Source organism: Lissotriton helveticus, chromosome 10 (genome assembly GCF_964261635.1).
Source record: "Lissotriton helveticus chromosome 10, aLisHel1.1, whole genome shotgun sequence".
NCBI classification, from domain to species: domain Eukaryota; kingdom Metazoa; phylum Chordata; class Amphibia; order Caudata; family Salamandridae; genus Lissotriton; species Lissotriton helveticus.
Window position 1 is genome coordinate 577,841,150 of NC_136071.1, and position 12,343 is coordinate 577,853,492.

General features: G+C 47.4%; 1 protein-coding gene across 3 annotated transcripts in view; it reads left to right on the top strand.

Annotated features, from left to right (window-relative positions):
- The window catches only part of LUC7L (LUC7 like), a 253,595-nt gene that overhangs the window by 144,298 nt on the left and 96,954 nt on the right, over window positions 1-12,343 (top strand). For all 3 annotated transcript variants that reach the window (XM_078663114.1, XM_078663115.1, XM_078663116.1), the window contains one exon: window positions 1-177. In XM_078663114.1, coding sequence (XP_078519240.1) covers window positions 1-177 — 177 coding nt within the window. The remainder of the gene's footprint in view (window positions 178-12,343) is intronic.

The following is a 12,343-nucleotide window of genomic DNA, read 5'->3' on the forward strand; positions in this document are numbered from 1 at the left end:
GAGGAATATCGCAATTCCATGCCAGCGTCCAGCTTTCAGCAGCAGAAGCTGCGCGTATGTGAAGTGTGTTCTGCATACCTTGGTCTCCATGACAACGATCGCCGTCTTGCCGATCACTTCGGAGGCAAATTACATTTGGGGTTTATCCAGATTCGTGAAAAACTGGAGCATTTGCAGGTGACGGTCTATTTTTATTTATTTATTTTTCTGTTCATAACGCGCTCTAGGCCCCAACTTAAGTGTCGGAGTACTCACACAATCAAAAGATCAAGATCGGGCAAACCAATGTATTTGTAGAAAACTATCTGCTCTTCCCCAAATCTAAAAACATGGTGCAGATTAAGAACAATTAAGGAATAATACACTACTATAAAGTGTTAAATCAGTCTGAAAACCTTTGTGAAGGTATAGCTGCATCAAGTAATTTGTAATCTTTTGCAGGCCACAGTGTTTATTTTTCGGGGACAAAGTATTGTCCCGATTTAGGCGCTTTTCATTATTCTGCAGTTTTTGGAGGCTGTGGGAAAAGTATGCAGTAGAGTAAATTCCAGATCAAGGGAGCGTTGTTTGGGAGTGATTTCCGTTTTTTTCTTGAATGTGGGAGTTTAGAAGCAGATCTTTTCTTTGATTATTGAGCTCCTATTTCATTCAATGAAGCAGAGGGTAGCCCGCTTGTAGAGCTTTTATATGTCCTGTGGCATTTTATGCATCATTGGATGTTTCATAAAATACACCTACTTGGATCTAACATGCAGCGTGAATTGAGTCTCCCTGGTTTGTGCTTAATTATCTCTGGTACGTTTTCTGGACATGATTTATTAAATGTTTCTACTTTAGTTGGATCTTTTTAGCACTTTTGGCAGCACTCCCATTCAGTGCAGTGTCTATAGCTTCCCATGGGGCACACACCTGTATGCGAAGCATCCATCTCAGACATGCATCTATTGCCTTTACTCCACACAAATCCAAGACTGAAAATGCAGCCTACTTAATCAATGAACGCTGGAGGCTGCCTCCTCCTGTGGCTGTGTCCTAAGACACCCCCACTCAGGGGACGAATTAGGTCAGTGTACCCATCAGCTCATGCAAAAAAAAGCATTCTGGCAAAATGTGTCCTTGATATTTTAGGAACCTTCTCAGAATATTCTTCTTAAGGCGTGGACAACATCCAGAAATTGTAGTTTTTCTCCTAAAGTAATAGTGCAAACTAAAAAATTGTTGATGCCCAGGAAGGTGACATTCTGTACACCTCTGTTGAAAATGTCACTGTTCTCAAATTGCCAATGGTAAGGCCTCCACAAACTAAGAAAGCAATGGCAGTGCCTCTAACCTCAACGGCTACGTTATAAACACTCCAAATAACAAATCATTATCTTGTGTACTCTTTTCACACACAAAATACAGTAAATCAAGGTATGGGACTATGAAAGATATCTGTACTGGAAAACTAGTTACAACAATGTAGCTGAATTTTCATACCGCTCATCATATTCCTGACGAGACAGGAAGTGCTCAGATCATCATCAGGCCTTTCATGCTCTTTTGGTGAGAATGGCTGGTAGTTGCTTGAATGTAGTTTAGTCTATATGGAATGTGTTTGGAGAGGTTCATGGAAGCTTTTCAAATATGTAGTGAAAATAATTGCATGTAAACATAAGTTACTGTGAATAGTGTATGAATAAACAGCCATTATGGCAATTTTAGTAGTGGTTTGTATGCTAAAATAGACAGGCAAAAGTACCTATTGTCTGGATAGTGAAGCTTGCCAGGGATTTTTTATTTTATATAGAGTGCACACGAAGCGAAGGAAAGCCAACCTGTTAGAAGCACAAATAATAAACTAGGACGGGCAAGTTTTATTGTAAAATGATTAGTTGTGAATTTTGGAGCACTGTTAATCCAAGAAGTATGACTTTGGGGCTCCCTTCGGACTTGTGAAAAATGAATCTACCTCGATTCTTCATAGTGTTGAATTTGTCTCGAATTAGCCTAGCCTTCCATACGTAATCCAGTCTTGGTGACATTTACCATAACTGAGACAACGCCCACACTTTTCAATTTAATGAGCTTAAAGTTGAACGTTCTGCCGGATAGGAATGGAGGTGTTTGGTCTACTGTTTTCCTTTGGGTGTAGGAACAAAATGTGACCTGCCCTGCCAGCTAAAATTTGCCAATGCAGGATAGTCCGGTGGGTGTGGAGATTAACACCTGTAGGCATCCACATAGTGCCACCCTAGTCAGAGGGGAAGCAGACCAGAACTTTTTTTAACCAAAGATGGTAATCACAAAAGGTACAGTAATCCAGATGGTAACATGATCAAGGTAGGGACACGGGCAAATTGGTGAAATAAGTGAGGAAAACAACAGTTTAAGCAACAATCCAAGTTGGTGACCTTAGTAGGAGCCACATGTACTTTTTAGAAGCCAGGATAGTGCCCACTACTGTACGGTTACACCTACTGAGCCAGATAACCAGTGGAAGAGCAATCAAAGTTGAAGCTATAAGAAAATATACAGCATTTTTAAAGGTTCAGATCTTGCCGTCTCCTGGCGCGTCTGGGCCAAGCTTTGAGCACAGTTAAGCACCTCTTGTGCACCGAATGTTAGCAATGGTAGACACGCCCTACTCTGGTTATTATTTATAATAGGAAGACCCAATAATCCCTCAGGAGACTGGGTGTATACTTAAATCACAAAAAGAGCTCCTGAAGGAGTAATTTACGCAATACTTCGATTAGTAAAGGTGTTTTGGTATCAAAGGAATCCAGTCACTAATAACAATGAAAATTGGTGATGCAGAATTGGTGACACTGGTGAAGTGCTAGTTGTTTCCCGCCATATACTAGTCTATTGTGTCCTTATTTTAGGTGGACGTTTTGATATTTGCTTTGACTTTTCTGGGTTTTGGAGATTTCAAGATGGTGGCTATTTCTACTTAATTCTGTTAGTAGACCGAGCTCTTAGCCAACCTGGTGGCCTAGACCTGTACTCTTTAGGCGTTTTTCTCGCGTGTATACTTGTTTCAACTTGTGGCGATTTAGTTCTGCAGAAGTGTTACATCTAGGTAAGCGCTTGGCTTGATGTTTTCACAGTTTACTATATTTTGATTGCACTGTCACCTTGACAATAATGTGACTCTTTTTTTTCTTATTTAGTGACCGGAATTTCTTGGGTCATTAGTAAATATATGGGCAGTAATATTTTGTTTTTACTCTAAACATTATGATTCCGGTCACTTACATGGCTTTATGTATTGCAGAATGCTTCTTGGCACTTATATTTTTGTCTGTGAATTTATTTCCCTCAAGATTACCCAGTGAGGTAGTACATTACCGAGTAGCCAGTGAGGTAGCATGATATTTTCTTCTGGCACATTGGTTTCCCTTTATATCAAAAATGGAGGGACAGAGAGCCAGGTTAGGAGGTCCTGCACACAGGCTCCCGAGAAAAGCTGAGATCTAGAGGGGGTGTGAAGTTCCTATAAGGACATCTGGGAAAGACAGGTCTTTCTTCGTGATGTCCTCACACACCAGAGAGGTGTCATGCTTCATCATAGGGCAGTTGCCCCTCGTCAGGCTGGTGCTGCAATGCCGGATGGGCTCACTAAACCAAGGCTCTTTGCCGGGGATATTTTGAAGAAGAAGCCGTAAGGTGCGTGCGGGTGTGAGGGCTGGATAGTGCAAAAGGGGAGAAATAGGTATGGAGCAGTCCTATTGAATCAAATTTAAATAAACTATGTAGCTCTAGCCTAATTAAAAACTGAGTGTGCGCCCCTGTGTGGCAAATAATGTTCCTAAAGGGTCAATCTATGAGTGAATGGTCACAGCTAGAGCTACCTAGTTTATGAAAATTTTGATTCAATAGGACTGCTCCACTCGTACTCAGGCTGTGGGCATTTGGTGCAGCGTGGTGAAGACTCGTGGATTTGGACAGAGCCAGAGTCTGCTGGTGAGCAAATCCGGTGCTCACAGGAGACAGAGTGTTTGTTTTGAAGGCAGGGCAGGTCCTTCGGGTTCTTGAGGGCTGTGGCCTACAGGACACATCAGGATTTTGCTGGAGCAGGTTTGAGCTGTTGACAGGCCAGTAGGGCCGGGCAAGTTAGTGGGCGTCCTCCTCTTCTTAGTTCAGCACATCTTTGGTCCTTCACTACTTCTGGTTGCTTCTGGTTTGAGAAGGGAAGGTTCAGGGTTGCAGCAGAATACTAGATTTAGGAGGATTACAGATAAGTAAAGGTCGGGACCAATGGGCCCCTTCCTTGGGGTGGGTACACCCCCCCCACCCCCATTATGCCACCCCCCCCTGTGGGTGGGCGGCATATGCCTCACACTGGTTTGCTGGGTCGCCCTCCTCTGCAACGTGGCAGGGGCTGAGACTTGTGCTTTACCTCGCCTCCCCCACTTGAGGGGTGGGGGTTGGCAAAGGTTGTCACAGGTTGTCACACCTCCCTTCCTCATTTAGTTTCCCCGCCGATTCTCCCACCCAAAGTTGGGTTCAGAAACGGTGGGAGACAGTTGCTGGGAGCAGCAAATTGCTGGAGTAGCTCATTAAGCTCATGAAGCTTCCCCTCCATGGACCCTGCCCAATCTGGGGGAGGAGGCTTGGCACCTCATCCCAGGATGTGCATTGTTTCAGGGCCCAGAGCGCGGCAGGGTTCTTGACCCAGGTGTCCAGAAACATGTCTGGTTGTGGCAACTGGCGGGTAGCCAATCAGCAAGGGCACTGCACTTAGGTTGTTTTCTGTGTGCATTTTCACTAAATTCCACACTGGCATCAGTGTGTTTAATGTGCTGAGAAGTTTGATACCAAACTTCAAAAGTTTTCAGTAAAGCCATTATTGTGCTGTGGAGTTCGTAATGACAAACTCCCAGCACCATATACTCTTAACGGCATTACTGCACTTACAATGTCTAAGAATTGGTTTAAACACTGTAGGGGTACAGAGCTAATGCACCTGTACCCTCACCACTGGTAGTGCACACAGCTAGAGGAGTGGCTGATCTATGCCAGGACAGTGAGTTGTAGGCATGGTACTTAGGGAAGTGTGCCATGTCAACTCTTCACTTTGTTCTGCACCAACACATGCAGTCTGCAATGGCAGTGTGTGTGTAAAGGTACAGGGCCTCTAAGGGTGGCACAATAAGTGCTGCAGCCCTAACAGGCCTTCCCTGGCCACAGTGCCCTTGTACCTATGGTACCATTTACAAGGGACTGCCATGTGGCCAGAGTGCAAACTGGGTTTGGTTTCAATGCAGTTTAGGTGAAGAATATAGGCCCTGGGCACCCGGTTGGGAGGATCACAGGGCACACTGAGTCAAGGTACATCAACAGTTTGGCAAAAAGTGGGGGCACCCTTGCAAAAAGAAGGCACTTTCTCAAGCCAAGGAATACCCTGACTTGTGTTTAGTTTGTTGAAGCTACCCAGTCCAGGATGGCCTGGATCTTGGACTGGAAGGGTTGCACCTGGCCTAAACCAACAAGGTGGCCCAAGCATACCACTGTTTCCTGCCCTATCTGACATTTGGATGCCTTGATAGTTAGGCCTGCAGTTTAAAGGGCTTTTAAAATCTTCCCCAGGAGGATCAGGTGATCCTGCCAGGTGAAGCTAAAGATGGCAATATGCTCTAGATATTCTACACTTAAGGCCTCAAATCCAGCAAAGACTTGATAAACCAACCTTTGTAGGGTGGCAGGGGCATTCTTTAAACCTAAAGGCATAACAGTAAACTGATGAAGCCCATCCGGTGTGGAGAACGCTGTCTTTTCTTTTGCTCCTTGTGCCATGCCAATTTGCCAGTACCCTGCAGTTAAGTCAAAGGTACTTAGACAAATTGGGTGCAGCCAAATTTCTATCCATTCATCAGCTCTTGGGATAGGGTGAGCGTCTATCGTGTTGACAGTTAAGCCCTCTATAGTCCACTCAAAACCTAATTTCTCTCTACCCTGAGGATTAGGTTTGGGGATCGGAACCACTGGGCTAGCCCAGGGGCTCTGAGGGTTCAATAACCCCTAACTCCAGCAACTTGCTGACTTCAGCCCTGATGCTTTCCTTGACCTGATCAGACTGTCGATAGATTTTGTTTGACAGGTGAACTGTCACCAGTGTCTACATCATGGACCTTAGGCCTACTATATAGTCCACCATGTCTTGTTTGGTTTCGTGGAGATGCTTCTCCCAACCCTCTTTTACAAAAAGACAGAGTGGTCCCCTTAAAGAAGTTCAAAGGGCTGTTAGCCCGAAACCAGTCTCAGGATGCTTGTTTTGGTCCAGGGAAGACATCGCTTGGCAGTTTGGGCTGGACTGTTCCTATGATGCACAGACTGATTTGCATATAGCTATGTCTGAACTTGGGTGGCGAAATGAGCTAAAGAACGATGATGGATTCAACCCAGAACTGTGACTGGGGGTGAGTGTCTGAAAAGTTTCAAACCTCCGTCCATCATCATCTTGTGTTTGCAGTGACAGGGTGCTAGCCAGGGGCACACTAGGGGGTCCATTCCTTTCAGGTTAAGTTACCACTGGTCAGCTAGGCAATGGAAGGAAAAGGCAGATTTTAGCTTGGTGTCGCTGTGGCTTGAACAGGTCAGCCTTGTGAGCCTTGGAGTCCGCTTCTTTGACCTAGGTAAAAAAGAGAGCAGGTACAGTCAATCAGACCTCCAGTCGAGACAGTAGGTTTAATTCTTCTGATCTTGCTCACGTTCATGGGTGTTATGAAGTGGGTGCCGTAAGATACCATCTTTTTGCCCCCAAAGTCAGAAGTTTCGGAGAAAGAAGCAGGGTTTTGCAGCATAAATCTTTTCACATGCTGTTCCGCCATATAGTGTTTGGCTCTGGAACGCTCCATGTAGAAATGTCTCCTTTTTAGGTCGAGGACTCCGTCGCACTGCTGTAAGCAGTGGGGGCGGAGCTCCGAAGAATTAAAGTTTTTTAGTAAGGGGGCTTGAACCCACCCCTCTCCTCCATTGGCTGGCTTCCTAAACGGAGGCCAGCCATTGGAGGAGAGGGGAGTCACTCCAATAAAGCCCCGTCTGGTTCGGATTCGGGGGCGTGTTTTTGGCGATCTTTCGCCCTGTGACGTCATCCGTCACTCAGAAAGCCAAAACACGCCCCCGATTCCGAAATTTTCGGAGCTGCGGCCGCCATTTTGCTGCTCGGTAAAACCAGGAGAGCAGCGTCAGGTAACTATCCCTTGTCTGTGCCGTTTTTCTTTCCTCTGCCACTCTGTTTGTGCATCCAGATCTCTCGCCCCCCCTTCCCTCCGCCCGCAGCTCTCCTTCCTCCCGTTCTCGCCCCCTTCCCCCGCAGCTCTTCTTCCTCCTGCTCTCGCCCCCCCTTCCCCCGCTGCTCTCCTTCCTCCCGCTCTCGCCCCCTCCGCCCGCAGCTCTCCTTCCTCCCGCTCTCGCCCTCCTCCCGCTCTCGCCCCCCTTCCCTCCGCAGCTCTCCTTCCTCCCGCTCTCGCCCCCCCCTTCCCTCCGTCCGCAGCTCTCCTTCCTCCCGCTCTCGCCCCCCTTCCCTCCGCCCGCAGCTCTCCTTCCTCCTGCTCTCGCCCCCCCTTCCCTCCGCCCGCAGCTCTCCTTCCTCCCGCTCCCCTTCCCTCCGCCCGCAGCTCTCCTTCCTCCTGCTCTCGCCCCCCTCCCTCCGCCCGCAGTCTCATTCCTCCCGCTCTCGCCCCCCTTCCCTCCTCCCGCTCTCGCCCCCCCTTCCCTCCGCCCGCAGCTCGCCTTCCTCTAAGCCCACCACACTTCTGATCATAGGAATTTGTTTAAAGCAGCCACTAGGTAAATGATGTCATTGTATGTATCAAAAACGCCACCAAAGATTATAGAATGCTTCTGAATGTGGTTTGTTTAAAGGATGAGGGCTGGGCAAAGATAACTCTCTCTTCTGTACACTGGGTGACCCCTTTAACCTCCCACTTCACGTGTGAAAGTAACCTTTTGTATGGGTTCATACTTTGCCTTTGCTTCATTCAGTCTAGGTAATGCCAGGAGGTGTGTTTGTCTGCTTTACCCAAGGCTGTCGCCTTTATTCTGCGTCTAAACACATTGCTTGTTTATTTTAGCTCTGCAGGGGCCGGGGACGGGGTTAGCACGCGTTTGCCACATTGCGCGAGCCCCGGGCCCGCCACTGAGGGAGGGATGGTTTGAGGAGGGAGATTGCTTGCAGCTGGGTCCTCTCACATGACACGCCGCCCGGCCCTTCACGGCCACCGTGAGCGCCATGGCGCATCGGCTTTCTTCAGTTAGTGGACGGATTACTTCTCCTCGGGATATTTACTAAAAAGGTAACTTGTTGAGCACCTTCAAGACCCAGGATTGTGAACAGGGACCTAATGATTAAAAAAACTAAAAACAAACTAAGTGAAACTGTCCCTGACCTCGAGTCACATGAAGCTCACCTGCCCCTCTGATGTAACTTAACTCGTACTCAGGAAGGCCTTCACATCGTTTGTGTTTTTTTCCTCGTGTTGTTAATTTTCCATCTAGCCTGTGCTCCCTATAGTTTTTCTTTTCACTACCTTCATGCTCGCCTGCTCTTTGAATTATTGTTCACGCAGTAATCCGTCGTTCATACATTTTCATTACTTGTCTCACATTTTATTCCTTCTATTTTTTAGGTTTCGCACTGCGAACTGATCGTGAAGCGATCTTCGCTGCGAAACTCTATTGTAATCGTTTCTGTTTCCAAGGAGTCAAGGGAGACAGGAGACAAGTGATGTGCACTCTCGCGTAACCGGATCAGGTCACGCGCGCTTCCTGTCTCCCATGGCTCCTTGGAAGCAGACACACACACACACATACAGACCCCCCCCTGCCGCCGTGCATACACGCACACACAGAGAACCCACACCCCACCGCCACGCATACACACACGCACGCACACACATAGAGAACCCCCCCCGCAGCCGCGCATACACACACACACACACACACACACACACACATACAGAACCCCCCCCCCCCCGGCGCTTACACACACACATCCCCTGGCTCGGCATGTCTTCTCATCACAGCTTGCGCAGGGGCAGCCAACGCGCACGGCGACGGCGTCTCCTGCGCTACAACCGTGGTTTCGGTTTCGCGGCCTAACCATGCCATTTGCTGTACTGCCGCCAACCGGCACTTGTTCTCGGATCCAAATGGCCCTGTTGTAGACAAACCCTGGGAAGTGGACAACGAGAATATATAATATTGTGCTATCTATATAGCGCTTACAGCCACAAACCTTATTTCGGATGTGCTGTAAAAACCCTTTCTAACACCTCATTCCTATGGTACACATTTAACGAAAATCTGTGATTGCAGAGCGGTCGTAGAGGTCAGCAGCAGGCGGATAACCCACAGAACTATCTTTCAGATGTATTTGTGAAGGATGATCCATTCCAGGCTTTGGGGCCAGCTTTGCATCCTCCATGCACTACCTCTCCGCGAAGGATCCGGTAATTAAAGAGGCACGCGCAGATGACGGGGGCGTGCAGGCGGAGTCCTCGGGGACGGGCCGGCGATGAGTGAGTTGCCTCCTTACAGAAAGTGACATGGGCTTGGGTTTGGTTTCTAGGGACGCATCAGCAGTAGACGGTGACTCACGCGCCCCCAGTCGGCGCGGTGACACCCTCGCCGCTCACCTGCCGCCGATTGCGTGCCACAGTGATGACAGCTCACATACAGTAGGAAGCGCTACCTTCTACTCCCCCCGGCCAGCGCTGGCCGTTGCTAAATACAGTGCTCTATAAACTTTTAACGCTGGTCTCTGGGCCTAGCCTGCAAGATGAATGAGCGGGAAGGCGGGGATCACAGCTGTGAACTTCATCAGGGCCTATACCGTCAGTTTGTTAGAGCTGAGCAAAGGTTTACATTGCATTTCAAATTAATGAGTGTACTGACTGCATATAATGACACCTGTAATTGCTAAAAGGTACACACATAAACAGAGTAAATATGAAACTGAATTTAATTCAGCTGTATTCAGTGATATCTAGTACTTTCACAAGTATTATATTTCATTTCATACAATACATGGCAATAAATGAGGTCATCATTCAATATAGTGCTCGGAGGGTGTCATAGAAAAAGGAGGGGTTTTTGAATCAGTAGGGTAGGGTGTGGTTGGGATAGATTTAGGGACATGGAAAAGGAATTGTGTCCTGTGAACAATTCTGTATCAATCTGAGAACATTTCCAGCCTATAATAGATCACACGGTTCCCTATAAAAAACATTACACGGGGGCCATATATGGCTAATTCTGTTGTAGCGTGTATGTTGAAAGTAATGTTGTCGACGTTTCGACCCCTATGGTAAGGGCAGGTGATTCCTCAGTCTAGGGTCTTCATCAGGACTATAGAGTCTCGTGCGATGCCGTGTCATTATATGCAGTGGTAGGTAATAACCCAGATGAGTTGAGAATTAGCGTGGTAAAGATGAATTTGAAGATCCCCTTCAATTGAATCCATTCACCGCTGAAGATTCACACCAGCAGAGCCACAGATGGTGTGATTGACCTACACCAAGACCCTCTCCCTGATTAATTCTTCTAGCTGGTGTTTGACTTACACCACACCAACTAATGGATTCAATTGAAGGGGATCTTCAAATTCATCTTTACCACGCTAATTCTCAACTCATCTGGGATTCTATATATCCACCTATAGTTCTCTTCCGCTGAAGAATCTAAATATCCCTACCGGCGCAAGTCTCCAACTGAAGTGGGACGTCATTAAAACGCCATAATATATGTGCTCACTATTTCTATAGTCCTGATGAAGACCCTAGACTGAGGAATCACCTGCCCTTACCATAGGGGTCGAAACGTCGACAACATTACTTTCAACATACACGCTACAACAGAATTAGCCATATATGGCCCCCGTGTAATGTTTTTTATAGGGAACCGTGTGATCTATTATAGACTGGAAATGTTCTCAGATTGATACAGAATTGTTCACAGGACACAATTCCTTTTCTATGTCCCTAAATCTATCCCAACCACACCCTACCCTACTGATTCAAAAACCCCTCCTTTTTCTATGACACCCTCCGAGCACTATATTGAATGATGACCTCATTTATTGCCATGTATTGTATGAAATGAAATATAATACTTGTGAAAGCACTAGATATCACTGAATACAGCTGAATTAAATTCAGTTTCATATTTACTCTGTTTATGTGTGTACCTTTTAGCAATTACAGATGAAATTAATACTAAGAAATGTTATGTAACCGACCAACCCTTTTTGTAACTACATGTTGACCCAGGTCGGTGAGTAAAGGGTTTACCCCGTTATTACCTACCACTGCATATAATGACACTGCATCGCACGCGACTCCGCTGACGTCACCGACGCCTACAATAGGCCCACGCCGGCGTGATGACATCAGTTCCCTTTGTTCCGCGTCGTCGACGCTAACGGTTTCGGGATACTCAGTAGCTTTTGGTAACTCTGTTACTTTTTTCTTAGTTTTCTGTGCTCTCTTGCCTCTTTGTCTCCTATAATGTCGACAAAGAAGACTGGATTTAAGCCCTGCAGGGAGTGCGGAAAAATGATGTCCGTTACGGACCCACACCAGGACTGTATTTGATGTTTAAGCTTCGACCACGACGTGGATGGGTGTTCGTCATGCCAGAAGATGAACCCAAAGGCCCTGCGAGAGAGGGAGACCAAACTTCTTGTGGCGAAGCTGAAAGCCGATAAAGGAAGGAAGACTTCAAGATCCCGTTCGAGGAAGTCGAGATAGAGGTCAAAATCAAGATCAAGATCTCGAGAGGCTTCGGCTTCGAAGTCATCGTCGGATCATGCTTCGAGGTCGCATAAGAAACCCAAAAGGAGGCATGAGTCTCGACGTCATTCGGGTGAGAAGTCGGGCTCGAAGTCGAGGTCGCCCAAGAAGGTTAGATCGAAGGTGATCCCACCACAAGAGGCTTCGGATTGAGAAGGCGAGGCCTCGCCTTCGGAGTCGCAAGTTCAATCTCCGACTCCGGTTTCCGATCCCACTCCGACGCCGTTTCCGGCTCAAGAAGAAGTGGTTGAAGTTCCTGATGAGGAAGGAGAATCGGCGCCTGTTGAAGAGCCGGTTTCGAATCTGCCTCGAGATCAGCCTGAAGGTGATCATCCACCTTTTCCTGCACCAGGTCAGGATCCATCAGCGTTCCTGAACGCTATGTATGGGGTATTCTCGAGATCGTGGTACCCCTCTGGTGCACCTTCGGGTCCCATGGGTCCAATGGCTTTTAATTTGGGTGTTCCACACTCTTATGCCCCGGCACCTTTCATTCCGTATATGCCAGCCCCGACTCCGCTGTGGCAGTACCCGGCTCCGCCGAAGTCGACGCCGGCTCGACCGAA